Source organism: Nicotiana sylvestris, chromosome 4 (assembly GCF_000393655.2).
Source record: "Nicotiana sylvestris chromosome 4, ASM39365v2, whole genome shotgun sequence".
In the NCBI taxonomy this organism is placed as follows: domain Eukaryota; kingdom Viridiplantae; phylum Streptophyta; class Magnoliopsida; order Solanales; family Solanaceae; genus Nicotiana; species Nicotiana sylvestris.
Window position 1 is genome coordinate 35,084,559 of NC_091060.1, and position 19,391 is coordinate 35,103,949.

General features: G+C 42.5%; 1 protein-coding gene across 1 annotated transcript; it reads right to left on the bottom strand.

Annotated features, from left to right (window-relative positions):
- Nucleotides 1-907: 907 nt before the first annotated feature.
- Nucleotides 908-9,475, bottom strand: LOC138889419 (uncharacterized). Its single transcript, XM_070172725.1, has 2 exons — nucleotides 8,996-9,475; nucleotides 908-1,171 (listed from the first exon to the last, which is right to left on the bottom strand). Exons 1-2 carry the CDS (start codon nucleotides 9,473-9,475, stop codon nucleotides 908-910), a joined length of 744 nt encoding a protein of 247 aa, XP_070028826.1.
- Between the last annotated feature and the right edge of the window lie 9,916 nt (nucleotides 9,476-19,391).

Here is a 19,391-nt window from a genome sequence, read left to right on the forward strand (position 1 = left end):
GCTATGTCAGGTCTTGTAGCATTAGCAAGATATATTAGTGCACAAATTGCACTGAGATAGGGTACTTCGGGACCAAGGAGTTCCTCATCTTCTTCTGGAGGTCAGAACAAATCCTTATTCACTTTAAGTGATCGAATAATTATTGGTGTACTCAATGGGTGTGCTTTGTCCATGTAAAAGCGTTTTAAGACCCTTTATATATAGGAAGATTGATGGATAAAGATCCCGTATGCTAAATGTTCAATTTGCAGACCAAGACAAAGTTTTGTCTTTCCAAGAACTTTCATCTCAAATTCTTTCTTAAGATATTCAATTACCATGTGGAGCTCTACTAGAGTTCCAACAAGATCTATGTCATCAACATAAACAACAAGTATAACAAATTCTGATGCCATTTTCTTTATAAAAATACATGGACAAATAACTCATTTATGTAACCCTCTCTCAGCAAATATTCACTGAGGCAATTATACAACATGCGCCCATATTGCTTTAAACCGTACAAAAATCTTTGTAATATGATTGAATACATTTTTCGAGATTTTGAATATGCTTCAGGCATTTTAAGTCCTTCAAGGATTTTCATGTAAATTTTATTATCAAGTGACCCGTACAAATAAGCTATAACCACATCCATTAGATGTATTTCAAGCCTTTCACGTAAGGCTAAACTGATGAGATATCGAAATGTTATGGAATCCATAACGTGTGAATATGTTTCTTTATAATCGACTCCAGGTCATTGTGAGAATCCTTGTGCGATAAGGCGACCCTTGTATCTTTCAACTTCATTTTTATCATTCTTTTTTCGCACAAAAACCCATTTATGACCAACTGGCTTTATACTAGCAGATGTTTGGACTACTGGTCCAAACACCTCTTTTTTAGCAAGTGACTTCAATTCCGATTAAATTTCCTCTTGCCATTTTGGCCAATCAGATCTTCGTCGAAATTGTTTGACAGATCGAGGTTCAAGATCCTCACTATATTGCATAATGTTTAGTGCAATATTATATGCAAAAATTTTATCCACCACTATTTCAGATCTATTTAAATTAATCTTATCACCAGTAGAACTTATTAAAAGTTCCTCTCTCACTTGAGTCTCGGGTTCATTGATTTCTTCAGGAGTCTCAGAACTAATCAGATCTTGGGTCTCTTCAGGAGATCCCTTCATATTATTATTTTAATCATTTGTCGATTTTCTTTTTCTAGGATTTTGACCCTTAGAACCCAAAGGCCTACCACGCTTCTAGCGTGCTTTGGGTTCACTAGCTCTCATGCTAGTAAATGGTCCTGCCGGGGCATCAATTCGGATAGGCACATTCTCTGCAGGTGTCACTACCCAAGTTCTCCTTCCGTGAACTATCGTGACAGCACCTAGTCTATACGACTTGGTAAGCCTAACAATTTGCGGAAATGAAACAAAAATATGAAATCTAACAATTTAATAGGTAAATATAATAAAGGAGTTTTAAAATGCCGCTCGGCATATGCAATAAAACACTCTCGAACTGAACATAAGCACTCCCAAGACCCGAAATCTCATGAATCGCAAGTTGTAGAAGTACATAGTGTTTCTAACTCCAGAAGTCTATCAACGAAGAAAATACAGGAAGTCTATAACTGAAAGAGGAATAGGGAGGGACTTCTAGGTTTGCGGACACGGTAAATATACCTCGAAGTCTTTGAGATCGCCTTGCCTCACTAGAAGTATGGCTGAGAAGAGGTACCTGGATCTGCACACGAAAAACATGTGTAGGAAAGGGCATGAGTACATAACATGGTACCTAGTAAGTGTCAAGCCTAACCTCGATCAAGTAGTAACGAGATCAGTTCAGGGCCCTACTAGTTGTAATATGATAAAATTTAACAAAATAAATGTCGCAGTAAAAAACAAATACTAAAGTTTTAAACAGGAAATAAGCACAGAAGAACTACAACTCAAAACATAGCAATAGCAATAGGGGATCCCCCGGGATACTGTCCCGTAGTCTCAAACGTAAATATGCAGGGGAGATATCCCGGAATACCGTTCGGTAGTCCAGAAGTAAATATGCAGTGTTGGGGAATCTCCCAGAATACCGATTCGTAGTCCCAAAGTAAATATGCAGTACATGAGGATCTCCCAAAATACGTTCCGTACACCTAAAGTAAATATGCAACTCAATCAATACAAACAACACTTATATCAAGGAATTTGCAGTTTAAACTAAGTTTGCATTTAAGGAAAAAAGGAAAATTTCATTAGAACATGTTGTATAAAGTTCAATTAGGCAATTTAACACGTAAACATGCTTTTCTATCCTAATCAAGGTAATATCATATGCTAATGTAGTTCAATAAAGAAAGAAAAGTTAAGACTTAGTGAAAAAACGGAGTTTTACAAAGAAATAGCTTGTGTACGCAATCTTCACCTCACGTACACCGCACTCATATATCAAACAATACCAAAATCCTAAGGGGAGCTCCCCCACACAAGGTTAGGCAAGACACTTACCTCGAACCAAGCTCAAATCAATCTGAAATCACGCTCCTGCCACGAGTATCCAACTCTGAGTGGCCCAAATCTAATCAAATAAATTACATAACGTAAATATAACTACAAAAAAACTAATTTAACTAATGAAATCGAAGCTAAGGCAAGAAAATAAAAAAATGCCCAAAAATCTTCCTTGGGGCACGTCTCGGAATCTGGTAAAAGTTACCAATTTAGAACACCCATTCACTCACGAGATCACTCGTCCAAAAAATATTCAATTTTGACGCCTAAAACCCGATCAAAACCTAAATTCTCATTTTTCCACTCAAGTCCCTTGATTAGATGGGGGAAATTACTATAGATTGATGAAATATAAATGAAATAGGGTTAGTAATCTTTACCCACTGTCTTCCTCTTCAAAATCCTCACAAAATCGCCTTTGTCCCGAGCTAAAAATCGAATTTGGTGTTATGAAATTTCAAACCCTCAAAATCATCTTTTCTGCCTAGCTATCACGACCCCGATTCGCCCTCCATGAACCATCATGATGGCACTAGTCTTTACGACTAGGTAAGCCTAAATTGCGGAAGAAAAACCAAAATTTGCGGAAGTAAAACAATTTAAAACAGGAATAAAGTAATAATAGTGTTTAAATGTGCCGCTCGGCATACACCATGTTTAACTCTCAATACCAATACGTAAATCCAAGACCCGGAAACCCACGAATCACAAGCTAAGAAAAATACTACATAGCTCTAACTCCGGAATGTCTAATAAGAATAGAAAAATACATAAGGGCTAAATACTAAAAGCAGGAATAGAAAGGGACTTCTCGGTCTGTAGACGCGGCAGATGTACCTCGAAGTCTCTAAAACAGTTGCCTCCCTCAAGGATGGTAGGCCTGAGTAGCGGTACCTGGATCTGCTCATGAAGAACATGTGCAGAAGGGGCATGAGTACACCACAGAGGTACTCAGTAAGTGCCCAGCCTAACCTTGGTCGGGTAGTGACAAGGAGTATCAGGGCCCTACTGAGATAAAATAAAAATATAAGGTATGACAGTATAAGATAAGCAGTACAGTTCAAAGCTAACAATACGAAATTAATACAGGAAAACAAGGAATTTAATAACTGAAACAGAGGCAAAACAATCACAACGAAATAACCGGGTATCTCTAGATATCCTCAATGTATGCTAGGGATCTCTTGGAATCCCGAGGATCTCTCGGGGGTATCCTCAATGTATGCTAGGGACCTCTTGGTACCCCAAGGATCTCTTGGTATCCTCAATGTATAATAGGGATCTCTTGGTATCCCGAGGATCTCACGGTATCCTCAATATATGCTAGGGATCTCTTGGTACCCCGAGGATATCTCGATATCCTCAATGTATGATAGGGATCTCTTGGTATCCCAAGGATCTCTCGGTATCCTCAATATATGCTAGGGATCTCTGGTATCCCGAGGATCTTTTGGTATCCTCAATGTATGATAGGGATCTCTTGTATCCCAAGGATCTCTTGGTATCCTCAATATACGTGCTGGGGATCTCTCGGTATCCCGCACTTCAGCTCAAATCGTAAATGCGTACAGGGGATCTCCCGGGATGCCGTCCCGTAGTCCCAAAGTAAAACACACAACAACGGCACAAGGAATACTCAAATAAACTCAAGTCCATAACAAGGTAACACAAATACAATTCTAACCTAGCATGTTTCACATAATACAAATAAGGCAGTTAAAGCAAATAAAGCAATTAAGTCAATTAAACATGCTTCTCTAACTAATAGCAGGTTTAAAAGTGCAAGTAGAATAAATAGAGAGGGAAAGCACAATTAAAGTTACTTAATGAAAACCGGATTTTCAACAATTAGCACAAGTACGCACTCGTCACCTCACGTACAAGGCATTTCAATTATCACAATACCAATCGTAAGGAGAAAGTCCCCCACACAAGGTTAGACAAGCCACTTACCTTAAATCAGCTCAAATCAACCCGAAACCACGCTCTTGCCACGAGTACTCGACTCCAAATGCCCCAAATCTATTCAATTCAATTACATAATGTAAATAACACTTCAAGTAATTGATTCTACAATTATATTCTAAGATAATACGCGAAATTAGGTAAAATAACCAAAACACCCCTCGAGCCCATGTCTCAAAATCGGGTAAAATTTATATTTCCAGAATCCTCACACTCTCACGAGTTCAGTCATACCAAAAGCATCAAAATCGGACCTCAAATCATCACTCAAATGCCTCCAATTAGTCAAGCCCTAACCCCCAATTACCACTGATTTCCTTAATTTTTCATGCTTAAATTGATAAAAATCATTCCAACAACGAGTTTAGGGACCAAAGACCTTACCCCAATGAACTCCTCTGAAAATCCCTCTTGAAAAGTGCTCCCCAAGCTTCTTCCCGTTTTGAAAAAGATGAAAAATGGATAAATTTCGCGAAGGCAAGAATTTATATGTTCTGCCGAGTGATTTACGCATTTGCGGCCCTGGGACCGCATCTGCGGTCCCGCATCTGCGGAGCCAAGGTCGCATCTGTGACTTTTCATTAAAGGGCCAATTTATGCTTCTGCAGTTACACTACCGCAGGTGCGGTACTGCTTCTGCGGTGAATTATCCGCATCTGTGGAACCTGCTGATCTTCCCCAAATCCGCATATGCACTTGCTCCACCACTTCTGTGCCACCGCACCTGTGGGACCCAAACCGCAGGTGCGGTTATGACAGTAAACCAGTTGTTGCAGCAAACTTCAAACTCCAAATCCGTCTGTCAATCATCCAAATTCATCCCGAGTCCTCCGGGACCTCAACCAAAGGCACCAACAAGTCACAAACCACTATCCAAACTTGTACCAATCCTTAAAACACCTAAAACAACATCGAAACCTCGAATTAACCATGGATTTAAGCCTAAGAACTCCAAAATTCTCAAAATACGCTTTCGATCAAAAAGTCTATCAAACCTAATCCGAATGACCTGAACTTTTGCACACACGTCACATTCAACACCACGGAGCTACTCCAACTTTCGGAATTCCATTCCGACCCTCAGACCAAAATCTCACTATCGAATTGGAAACTTCAAAATTTGACTTTTCGGTATTTCAAGCCTAAATTAGCTATGGACTTCTAAAACACCATCCGAACACGCCCCTAAGCCCGAAATCACCTAACGGAGCTAACGGACCATCGGATTTCCATTTCGAGGCCGTCTTCACACTGTTCCAACTACGGTCAACTTTCCAACACTCTCTCATTTAGGGACTAAGTGTCCCAAAACTCTCCGAAATTCAAAACCAAACATCCTAGCAAATGAAAATAGCAGAAATAAACTCGGGGAAAACAGTTAATAGGGGATCAGGGCATTAATTCTTAAGACGACCGGCCGGGTCATCACATCCTCCTACACTTAAACATGCATTCATCCTCGAACGAGCATAGAGATATACTTGAATTACTAAAAAGATGAGGGTAACTGCTGCACATATCCTGCTCGATCTCCTAAGTCGCCTCCTCGATCGGCTGGCCCCGCCACTGAACCTTTACGGATGCAATGTTATTTGACCTCGACTTTCTAACCTACCTATCCATTATTGCCACTGGAACTGATATCCAATACGTGCGATGAATCACCATGATACCTCTAGAGCATTGAAACATGAAATACCGGATGAACTCCGGCCAAGCTGGGAGGTAAGGCAATGTCACGACCCAAACCGAAGGGCCGCGACGGGCACCCAGTGCCTTACTCAACCGAGTACCAACGTAACATATATTTCTTATCATGTTATCATGAGTAAATGAGCCAGAAAACCCGTCATAAGATAACAAGAATAAAACATAAGGGAATACTCAACATATGAAGACCCAACATGATATACAAACTAATATATGTGACATACGGGCCTATAAGGCCGACATGACCATTAGTAAACTCGAAACATAGGCCGACAAGGCCATACAATTATCCATACACCTGACATCTGTCTACAAGCCTCTAAGAGTACATCAAATCATAAAGGTCGGGACAGGGTCCCGCCATACCAATCAATACATATCCAAAGTATACTGACCAAATAGGCAACTCCGGAGCAAGTGGAGTGCACCAACACCTTCGCTGAGCTGATACCCTACTAGGAGGACTGTCAACCTATCAATCGGGACCTGCGGGCATGAAATGCAGCGTCCCCAGGCAAAAGGGACATCAGTATGAATAAAGTACCGAGTATGTTAGGCAGGAAAGCATACATAAGAACAATAATGTAAAAAGAGAGATAGAGGAGATACAACCTGTAACATTTGAGTGCCTCTGGGGGCTACTGATATCATATCGTACCCGGCCTCAAAGAGGACTCGGTAAAAGCGTACCCGACCATCATAAGGTTCGGTAGAATCGTACCCGGCCACGTGGAGCTCGGTAAACCCAACTGATCAGTGGTTGCACAATAGGTGCCGTACCCGGCCGACTATAGCGCGGCTCGGTAGAGTAAAATAGATACTATATATAATGCATGCTAGACTCATGGAATCATCTTCTAAACCTTTTGGAGTGACTTAAGAACATTATGGACATCCCTACCATCAATATGAACCTTAGTAGGATTTAAGGATCATACACACTTGTTTAGAATAATTTTATAAGGAAAGAACAACATGGACAACCTTAGTTGCTAGGAGTAGAGTCATTATGAAATAGCGTATCGTTTATGTTCATTTCATTTTAGATCATGCCAAAAGAAAGAAGAAAGTGCCTTAACATACCTTAAACCCGTTGAGTCCTTAATCCCTTCCAAGAAACTATGTAGGCTGTTATACTCACCTTAGACAGCAGCAACAACTTGGAATTTCATCCAAATACAGCCCACAACAATCCTCAATGACAACACAACCTCAAAGAGGTGTTGTTCTTCACTAGAACTAAGTTTTGATGTTGAAATATGGTGTAATCACTTTGGAATCACTTCAAACCCTTGTGGTATATGTTTAGGAGGGTTAGGAGAAGTTTGGAGACAAATTTTAGTTGAAAAATGAGCAAAAATAGGCGTCCAAATCGTTTATAAATTGAAGTAGGTCAACCACCGCCTAAGTGGGTCCCATTGGGAGCTGCTTGCGCGGTCTCGCGAAAACGCGAATATCTCTCTACTCCGATTTTGTATTGATGAACGGTTTAATGAGTTAGAAACTAGACTCGTAGATATTCAATTTGGTAGGTAGAACACCCCATGATTCCAAGTATATTTGGAGAAATTCTCAGATACATTTGACCTAAATTTCAGCAAATTTATGAATGTAACTTGTGATGACCTTTGCCAACTCTTGTTCCACAACTTGCTTGCCTTCAAAATGTAGAAAATGAATATCATACGACTAAAATAACTCATATAATAACCTCCTTATCATGTTAATAACCCTAGTCTCACCCCAAAGTACATGTTATAACATTCGAAACTTGTCGACTTTCGACGAAACTTATTTTCTTCAATTGGTTTAGCTTCTAAGATTTCCAACCCTCTTGGTAGTCGTTATTCATGATCTTAAATATTTGTAACCTCCAAGGTAACATGATTAACTTACTTTATTTGATTCCAAATAAAATCTAATTTCCGAGCTTACATCAATGACTTACGACGTACTCTTACGTATGAAAACTTGGGGTGTAACAGGCAAGTTCATAAGCAACCTCCCCATCACGCCTCAATATCTCAAATAGGCCAATAAATCTCGGACTTAACTTTCCTTTCTTCCCGAATCTCATAATGCCCTTCATAGGCGAAACCCAAAGCAGAACCCACTCTCCAACCATATAGGAAACATCACGAACCTTCCGATTTGCGTAACTATTCTGTCTGGACTAGGCTGTACGGAGTCTATCCTAAATGACCTTAACCTTCTCTAAAGCATCCTAAACTAAGTCAGTGCCCAATAATCTGGCCTCACTGGCTCAAACCAACCCAATGAGGATCTATACCGTCTACCATATAAAGCCTCATACGGTACCATCTAAATGTTGGACAGATAGTTGTTGTGGTAAGCAAACTCTGCCAATGGCAAGAACTGATCCCAAGACCCTCCAAACTCGATCACACGCGCACGGAGCATATCCTCAAGAATCTGAATAGTGCGCTCGGACTGTCCATCCGTCTAAGGGTGAAATGTTGTACTCAACTCCACTCGAGTACCCAACTCATGCTGAACGGATCTCTAGAATCGTGATGTGAACTGAGTACCTCTATCTAAAATGATGGAAATTGGAATACCATGTCGACGAATAATCTCCCGGATATAGATCTCCGCCAACCGCTTCGAGGAATAAGTAGTACACACAAGAATAAAGTGAGCGGACTTGGTCAGCCGATCCACAATCACCCAAAGAGAATTGAACTTTCTCAAGGTCCATGGGAGCCCAACTACAAAGTCCATGGTGATCTACTCCCACTTCCACTCTGGAATCTCTATCTGCTGAAGCAACCGCTGTCTCTGATGCTCATACTTCACCTGCTGACATTTGAGGCACCGAGCTACAAATCCAACTATATCATTCTTCATCCATTTCCACCAGTAGTGTTGCCTCAAATCCTGATACATCTTTGTGGCACCCGAATGAATGGAATACCGCGAGCTATGGGCCTCCTCTAGAATTAATTCTCGAAGTTCATCAATATTAGGTACACAAATCCGACCTTGCATCCTCAATACCCCATCATCACCAATAGTCACATCTTTGGCATCACCGTGCTGAACCTTATCCTTGAGGACAAGCAAATGAGGGTCATCATACTGCCACTCTTTGATACGATCAAATAAGTAAGAGCGAAAAACCACGCAAGCTAGAATCCGACTGGGCTCCGAAAGATCCAATCTCACAAACTGGCTGGCTAAGGCCTGAAAATCTATCGCCATAGGCCTCTCCGATGCTGGTAAATAAGCCAAACTCTTCAAACTTTCTGCCCAACGACTCAAAGCATCGGCCACCATATTGGCCTTGCCCGGGTGATACAAAATAGTGATATCATAGTCTTTCAGCAACTCTAACCACCTCCTCTGGCGCAAATTTAGATCCTTTTACTTGAACAGGTGCTACAAGATCTGATGGTTAGTATAAATCTCACAAGGCACACCGTATAAATAATGGAACCAGATCTTTAGGGCGTGAACATTGGCAGCTAACTCAGGGTCATGAACAGGGTAATTCTTCTCATGTATCTTCAATTATCTGGACACGTAGGCAATCACCCTACCATCCTGTATCAACACCGCTCTGAGGACAATCCTCGAGGCATCACAATAGGCCGTATAAGACCCCGACCCTGTAGCCAATATCAAAATTGGGGATGTAGTCAAAGCTATCTTGAGCTTCTGAAAGCTCGCCTCACACTCCTTCGTCCACTGGAACGGAGCACCCTTCTGGGCCAGTCTGGTCATAGGGCCTGCAATCGATGAAAACCCCTCAACAAAATGACAGTAGTAACCCGCCAATCCAAGGAAACTACGGATCTCTGTAGCTAAGGATGGTCTAGGCCAACTTTTCAAGGCATCTATCTTTTTCGGATCCACCTGAATACCCTAACTCAATACCACGTGGCCTAAGAATGCCACTGAATCCAACCAAAACTCACATTTCGAGAACTTAGCATATAACTTCTTCTCTCTCAGAGTCTGAAGCACAGTCCTCAGGTGTTGCTCATGATCGTCTCGACTCCGGGAATACACCATAATATCATCAATAAAGACAATGACGAACGATTCAAGATACGGTCGGAACACACTGTGCATCAAGTGCATAAAAGCTACTAGGGCATTAGTCAGCCCAAATAACATGACAAGGAACTCGTAATGACCATACCAAGTACTAAAAGCAGTCTTTGGGATATCTAGCTCTCGAATCTTCAACTGATGGTAACCTGAGCGCAAATCATTCTTAGAAAACACTTGTGCGCCCTGAAACTGGTCAAACAGATCATCAATACGAGGCAAAGGATAACGGTTCTTCATTGTAACCTTGTTTAATTGGTGATAATCAATACACATACGCATAGAACCATCCTTTATCTTCACAAACAAGATAGGAGCACCCCAAGGTGATACAATGGGCCGAATAAACCCTTATCAAGCAATTCGTATAATTGATCCTTCAACTCCTTCAACTCAGGAGGAGCCATACGATATGGAGGAATAGATATGGGTTGAGTGCCCGGCAACAGATCAATGTCAAAATCAATATCTCTATCAAGCGATATGCTTGGAAGATCAGCTATAAACACATCAAGAAAATCCCGTACTACTAGAACTGAATCAACCGAAGGGGTATCAATACTAACATCTCTCACATATGCTAAATACGCATGACACCCCTTCTCAACCATACGCTGAGATTTAAGAAAAGAAATAACTCTACTAGGAGTGTGATCTAAAGTACCCCTCCACTCAACACGCGGTACACCTGGCATAGTCAGCGTCATGGTTTTGGCGTGACAATCAAGAATAGCATAATGGGATGAAAACCAGTCTATGCCCAAGATAATATCAAAATCTACCATGCTGAGCAATAATAAATTGGCTCTGGTCTCAAAACCACTAAGAGCAACCTAACATAACCGATAAATACGGTCCACAACAAGAGAATCTCCCACAGGAGTAGAAACATAAACAGGGGAACTCAAAAAAAATCCCAGGTATACCCAAATGTAGAGCAAAATAAGAACACACATAAGTATAGGCGGAGCCTAGATCGAATAAAACCGATGCATCTCCATAACAAACCAGGACAATACCTGTGATGATAGAATCGAAGGCGACAGCTTCGATACGGGCAGGAAGGGCATAGTATCGGGACTGGCCTCCCCCTCTAGGGCGACCTCTACCTCCCTACCTCCACCTCTGGCTGGTTGAGTAGGTGGGGTAGCCACTGGAGTTGTAACCATAGCCTAAGAACTCTGCGGGGGGCGCTATGGCTGAGAAGTCTGTGGAGGCGCACTCCTCCCAAGTCTAGGGCAATCCCTCACCATATGGCATGTGTCACCACACTCAAAATAAGCTCTGGGAGGATGTGGCAGTGGGAACTGTGCAGTACGGGTATTCCAAGACCCCTGAAACACTATGTGAAATCTGAGATGCAAACTGAGTTGGCTGACCCACAAAACCTCTACCATGTTGTACTCTTCCTCCAAAATAAGGACCAGTGGGTCTCTCCGGTCTACAAGGTCTCCTCACTTCCCTATACTCTCTCTCCTAACCTCGTTTGTCCTCTCTATCCTGCACCCATCTGTCCTCTACTCAATGAGAGGTCCTCACCACCTATTGAACTGGGACCACAAGCTGTGTCGCTATGACACCTGGAACCCGACCAATGAGAACTCGCTGCTCTAGAGTGGGGGTGGCGGAAGTTTGGGTCCATTCCCTGATTTGTGAAGTAGTTGGTACAACTTGACTCAACCCTACCTGAACTAACGTACCAAACATGCTCAGGAACTATGCTAATGTCTCCTAAAGTGCTGGAGCAGTAGTAGCAGTAAGCGCATCCGGTGCTTGGGCTCTGGCTGGAACTATTGGTGGCTTCTCGGTGGCATCCCACGCCGGTGCTCTAGCTGTACCGCATGCACGTCCTTGGCCTCTACCCCAGCCCCAAACTTTGATAGCTCTCGCAGGGGGCGTGGGTGTCTGATCATCTCTGGTAGCACATGTCCTCACCATCTGTGAGAGAATGGAAAATAGAGGTTTAGGATTCGTGATGTAAAAAATCTTGCACGATAGGGAAATCAAATGAAGTGGAGTTTTCCTAACGGTTATATAGCCTCTCGTAGATAAGTACAGACATATTTGTACCGATCAGCGAGACTCTAATAAACCGGCTTGTGATCCATGACTCATATGAACCTAGAGCTCTGATACCAACTTGTCACAACCCCGGTTCGCCCTCCGTGAACCATCGTGACGGCACCTAGTCTCTACGAGTAGGTAAGCTAAAATTGAGGAAGAAAAACCAAAATTTGCGAAAGTAAAAGAATTTAAAACAGGAATAAAGTAATAATAGTGTTTAAATGTGCCGCTCGGCATACACCATGTTTAACTCTCAATACCAATACGTATATCCAAGACCCAAAAACACACGAATCACAAGCTAAGAAAAATACTACATAGCGCTAACTTCGGAATGTCTAATAAGAACAGAAAAATACATAGGGCTAAATACTAAAAGTAGGAATAGAAAGGGACTCCTTGGTCTGCGGACGAGGTAGATGTACCTCGAAGTCTCTAAAACAGTCGCCTCCCTCAAGGATGGTAGGCCTGAGTAGCGGTACCTGGATCTGCACATGAAGAATATACGTAGAAGAGGCATGAGTACACCACAGCGGTATTCAGTAAGTGCCAAGCCTAACCTCGTTCAGGTAGTAACGAGGAAGGTCAGGGCCCTACTGAAATAAAATAAAAATATAAGGTATGACAATATAAGATAAGCAGTACAGTTGAAAGCTAACAATACAAAATTAATACAGGAAAACAAGGAATTTAATAACTGAAACAGTGGCAAAACAATTACAGGAAAATAACCGAGGATCTCTCAGTATCCCGAGGATCTCTCGATATCCTCAATGTATGTTAGGGATCTCTTGGTATCCCGAGGATCTCATGGTATCCTCAATGTATGCTAGGGATCTCTTGGTATCCCGATGATCTCTCGGTATCCTTAATATAAGCTAGGGACCTCTTGGTACCCCGAGGATCTCTCGGTATCCTCAATGTATGATAGGGATCTCTTGGTATCCTCAATATATGCTAGGGATCTCTTGGTATCCCAAGGATCTCTCGGTATCCTCAATATATGCTAGTACCCCGAGGATCTCTCGGTATCCTCAATATATGCTAGTACCCCGAGGATCTCTCGGTATCCTCAATGTATGATAGGGATCTCTTTGCATCCCGAAGATCTCATGGTATCCTCAATGTATGATAGGGATCTCTTGGTATCCTCAATATACGTGCTGGGGATCTCTCGGTATCCCGCACTTTAGCTCAAATCATAAATGCGTACAGGGGATCTCCCGGGATGTTGTCCCGTAGTCCCAAAGTAAAACACACAACAATGGCAGAAGGAATACTCAAATAAACTCAACTCCATAACAAGGTAACACAGACAATTCTAACCTAGCATGCTTCACATAATACAAATAAGGCAGTTAAAGCAAATAAAGCAATTAAGTCAATTAGACATACTTCTCTAACTAACAACAGGTTTAAAAGTGCAAGTAGAATAAATAGAGAGGGAAAGCACAATTAAAGTTACTTAATGAAAACCGGATTTTCAACAATTAGCACAAGTACTCACTTGTCATCTCACGTACAAGGCATTTCAACTATCACAATACCAATCATAAGGGGAAAGTCCCCCAACACAAGGTTTGACAAGCCAGTTACCTTGAACCAGTTCAAATCAACCCGAAACTACGCTCTTTCCACGAGTACTCGACTCCAAATGGCCCAAATCTATTCAATTCAATTGCATAATGTAAATAACACTTCAAGGAACTGATTCTACAATTAAATTCTAAGCTAAAATGCAAAATTAAGTAAAATAACCAAAACGCCCCTCGGGCCAACATCTCAGAATCGGGTAAAATTTATATTTCCAGAATCCTCACACTCTCACGAGTTCAGTCATACTAAAAGCATCAAAATCGGACCTCAAATGATCCCTCAAATCATCACTCAAAGGCCTCCAATTAGTCAAGCCCTAACCCACAATTACCATTGATTTTCCTTAATTTTTCATGCTTAAATTAATAAAAATCATTCCAATAACAATTTTAGGGACCAAAGACCTTACCCCAATGAACTCCTCTAAAAATCCCTCTTGAAAAGTGCCCCAAAGCTTCTTCCCGTTTTGAAAAAGATGAAAAATGGCTAAATTTCATGAAGGCAAGAATTTATATGTTCTGCCCAGCGATTTTCGCATTTGCGACCCTGGGACAGCATCTGCGGTCCCGCTTCTGCGGAGCCAAGGTCGCATCTGCGACTTTTCATTAAAGGGCCAATTTCCACTTCTGCAATTACACTGCAGCAGGTGCGGTACCGCTTCTGCGGTGAATTACATGTATATGCAGAACCTGTTGATCTTCGCCAAATCTGCATCTACGCTTGCTCAGCCGCTTCTGCGGCTCCGCAACTGCGGGACCCAAACCGCAGGTGTGGTTATGACAGTAAACCAACTGATGCGCAAACATCAAACTCCAAATCCTTCTGTCAACTATCTGAATTCATCCCGAGGCCTCTGGGACCTCAACCAAAGGCACCAACAAGTCACAAACCACTATCCAAACTTGTACCAATCCTCAAAACACCTAAAACAATATCGAAACCTCGAATTAACCATGGATTTAAGCCTAAGAACTCCAAAATTCTCAAAATATGCTTTCGATCAAAAAGTCTATCAAACTTCGTCCGAATGACCTGAACTTTTGCACACACGTCACATTCAACACCACGGAGCTACTCCAACTTTCAGAATTCCATTCCGACCCTCAGATCAAAATCTCACTATCGAATTGGAAACTTTAAAATTCAACTTTTCGGCATTTCAAGCCTAAATTAGCTACGGACTTCCAAAATACCATCCGAACATGCCCCTAAGCCCAAAATCACCTAACGGAGCTAACGGACCATCGGATTTCCATTTCGAGGTCGTCTTCACACTGTTCCAACTAGGGTCAACTTTCCAACATTTAAGCTCTCATTTAGGGACTAAGTGTCCCAAAACTCTCTGAAATTCAAAACCGAATATTCCGGCAAATCAAAATAGCAGAAATAAACTCGGGGAAAGCAGTTAATAGGGGATCGGGGCGTTAATTCTTAAGACGACCGGTCGGGTCATCACACTAGCGATTTTTGCATCTACCCCCATAGGGCCGCACTTACGGTCCCACACCTGTGGAAAAAGCATCACATGTGCATAAGTCACTTATCCGGGCTAGGGCCCCTTCTGCGGTCACTAGGCCACATCTGCGGTTCCGCATCTGCGATCCCCCAGCCGCACCTGCGGTTCCTGATGCACAAGACCAATTCCGCATCTACAGCTTCCTTGTCGCTTCTACGGCTCCGCACCTACAGTCCCACATCCGCAGGTGCAATTATATTAGTTTTAGCAAACTTCAGAAAATGCCTAAGTCCAACTCAAATCCGTTAAGCATCCGAAACTCACCCGAGGCCCCTGGGAACTCAACCAAACATACCAACTAATCTTAAAATATCATACGAACTTAGTTGAGCCCTCAAATCACATCAAACATCGCAAAAACTTCAAATCACCCTCCAATCCAACCTAATAAACATGAAATTCCAAAATTCTACAACCGCTGCCGAAACCAACCAAACCATATCCAATTGACCTCAAATTTTGCACACAAGTCATATTCATCACTACGGGCCTATTTCGACTTACGAAATTAGATTTCAACCCCGATATCAAAAAAACCACTATCGGCCCAAAAATCCAAGAATTCAACTTTCACCATTTCAAGCCTAAATAAGCTACGGACCTCCAAAACACAATTAAAACACGCCCCTAAGCCCGAAATCACCAGACAGAGCTAACGAAATCGAAGGAATTCTATTCCTGAGTCGTCTTCATAGTGTTATGACTACGGTCCAAATTCTAAGACTTAAACTCTCATTTAGGGACTAAGTGTCCCAAAACACTCCGAAACTCAAAATGAACCCTCCCAGCAAATCACAATAGCAGAAAAAGACACGGGGGAATCAGTTAATAGGGGATCGGGGCGTAAACTCTCAAAATGACCGGCCGGGTCATTACATCATGCCCCTCTTAAAGCATTCGTTCATCCTCAAACGAGCATAAAGACATACCTAAAGTGGTTAAAAGATGAGAATAACGGCTGCACATATCCTGCTCGGTCTTCCAAGTCACCTCCTCGACCCGTTGACCCCGCCACTGAACCTGTACTGATGCAATGTTCTTTGACCTCAGGTTTCCAACCTACCTGTCCAATATAGCCACTAGCTCCTCAACATAAGATAGATCCTTGTCCAACTGGCCTAAACTGAAATCCAACACATGCAACGAATCACTGTGATACCTCCGGAGCATCGAAACATGAAATACTGGATGAACTCCTACTAAGTTGGGAGGTAAGGCAAGCTCATAAGTAAACTCCCCAACACGCTCAACTTGCCCCTCTTTCCGAATCTCATAACACCCTTCATAGGCGAAACCCGAAGCAAAACCTGCTCTCCAACCATAAATGAAACATCGCGAACCTTTCGGTCCGTATAACTCTTCTATCTGGACTAGGCGGAGCGAAGTCTATCCTTAATCACCTTAACTTTCTCCAAAGCGTCCTGAACCAAGTCTGTGCCCAATAATCTAACCTCGCCCGGCTCGAACTAACCTACTGGGGACTGACACCGCCTACCATATAGAGCCTCATACGGCGCCATTTGAATGTTGGACTGATAACTGTTGTTGTAGGCAAACTCTGCAAGTGGCAAGAACTGATCCCAAGAACCTCAAAACTCCACCACACATGCACGGAGCATATTCTCAAGAATCTGAAGAGTGCGCTCGGACTGTCCGTCCGTCTGAGGATGGAATGTTGTGCTCAGTTCCACCCGAGTACCCAACTCATGCTGTACGGCTCCCCAGAACTGTGATGTAAACTAAGTACCTCTATCAAAAATGATGGAAACTGGAATACCATACAGGCGAACAATCTCTCGGATATAAATCTTAGCCAACCGCTCTGAATAATAGGTAGTACACACAGTAATGAAGTGCATGAACTTGGTCAGCCGATCTATAATCACCCAAATAGCATCGAACTTCCTCAAAGTCCGTGAGAGTCCAACTACGAAATCCATGGTGATCCGCTCCCACTTCCACTCTGGAATCTCTATCTGCATAAGCAAGGCACCCGGTCTCTGATGCTCATACTTCACCTACTAACAATTGAGGCACCGACCTACAAACCCAACTATATCTTTCTTCATCCGCCTCCACCAATAATGCTGCCTCAAATCCTAGTACATCTCTGTGGCACCCGGATGGATAGAATACAGTGAACTTTGGGCCTCCTCTAGAATCAACTCCTGAAGCCCATCAACGTTAGGCACACATATCCGACCATGCATCCTCAATACCATGTCATCACCAATGGCCACATCTCTGGCGTCACTATGCAGAACCTTGTCCTTAAAGACGAGCAAATGGGGGTCATCATATTGACGTTCCCTGATACAATCAAACAAGGAAGACCGAGAAACCACACAAGCTAGGACCCGACTGGGATCCGAAATATCCAACCTCACAAACTGGTTAGCTAAGGCCTGAACATCCATCGCCATAGGCCTCTTTGCTACTAGTAGATAAGCCAAACTCCGCAAACTTTCTGCCCGGCGACTCAAAGCATCGGCTACCACATTGGCCTTCCTCGGGTGGTATAATATAGTGATGTCATAATCCTTAAGCAGCTCTAACCACCTCCTCTAAAGCAAATTAAGGTCATTCGACTTGAACAGATGCTGCAAACTCTGGTGATCAGTGTAGATCTCACAAGGGACACAGTACAAATATTGCCTCCAAATCTTCAAGGCATGAACAATAGCAGCTAACTCAAGATCATGGATAGGGTAGTTCTTTCCATGCACCTTCAACTGTCTGGACGTGTAGACAATTATCCTACGGTCCTACATCAACACCGTGCCGAGTCCAACTCGCGACGCATCACAATAGACTGTATAAGACCCCGAGCCTGAAGGCAATACCAATACTGAGGTTGTAGTCAAAGTTGTCTTGAGCTTCTAAAAGTTCTCCTTACACTCTTGCGTCCACCTGAATGGAGCACCCTTTTGGGTCAGTCTAGTCATAGGTGCTGTAATAAATGAGAACCCCTCAACAAATGGATGGTAATAACCCACCAAACCAAGAAAATTATGGATCTCTATGGCTAAGGATGGTCTGGGCCAACTCTACACTGCCTCCACTTTCTTCGGATCCACCTTGATCCCTTCACTCGATACTATATGACCCAAGAATGCCACGGAATCCAACCAGGACTCACATTTTGAGAACTTTGCATATAATTTCTTTTCTCTCAAGATTTAAAGCACCGTCCTCAGGTGCTGCTCATGATCTTCCTATCTCCGGGAGTACACCAAGATGTCATCAGTAAAGACAATGATGAACGAGTCAAGATATGGCTGGAATACACTGTGCATCAAATGCATAAACGTTGTTGAGGCATTGGTCAGCCCAAATGACATAACAAAGAAATCGTAATGACCATACTGAGTCATGAAAGCAGTCTTCGGGATATCCAGCTCCCGAATCTTCAACTGATGATAACCTGAACACAAGTCAATCTTAGAAAACACTGAAACACCTTGTAACTAATCAAACAGGTCATCAATATGAGGCAAAGGATACTAGTTCTTCACTGTAACTTTGTTCAACTGGCGATAATCAATGCACATATGCATAGAACCATCTTTTTTCTTAACAAACAAGACAGTAGCACCCCAATGTGACACACTAGGCTGAATAAAGCCATTATCAAGGAATTCCTGCAATTGTTCCTTCAACTCGTTCAACTCAGGAGGAGCCATACGATAAGGAGGAATAGAGATGGGCTGAGTGCCCGGCAATAGATCAATGCCAAAAGCAATATTTCTGTCGGGTGGCATACCCGGAAGATTAGCTAGAAACATATTAGGAAAATCCCTCACTACTGGGACTGAATCAATTGTAGGCATATCAATACTGACATCTCTCACATAGGCTAGATACGCGTCACACCCCTTCTCAACCATTCGTTGAGCCTTAAGAAATGAAATAACCCTGCCGGGAGTGTAATCTAAAGTACCCTTCTACTCTACTTGCGGTATA

Bases quoted from the DNA above. Each gene is read 5' to 3' on its own strand.
- LOC138889419 (XM_070172725.1), bottom strand. From the start codon at position 9,475: ATGGTGGCCGATGCTTTGAGTCGTTGGGCAGAAAGTTTGAAGAGTTTG. The intron at 1,172-8,995 runs GTGAAGTATGAG...AATAATATGAAG, and splicing joins GGTGCCTCAAATGTCAGCAG to GGATCTCCTGAAGAGACCCA.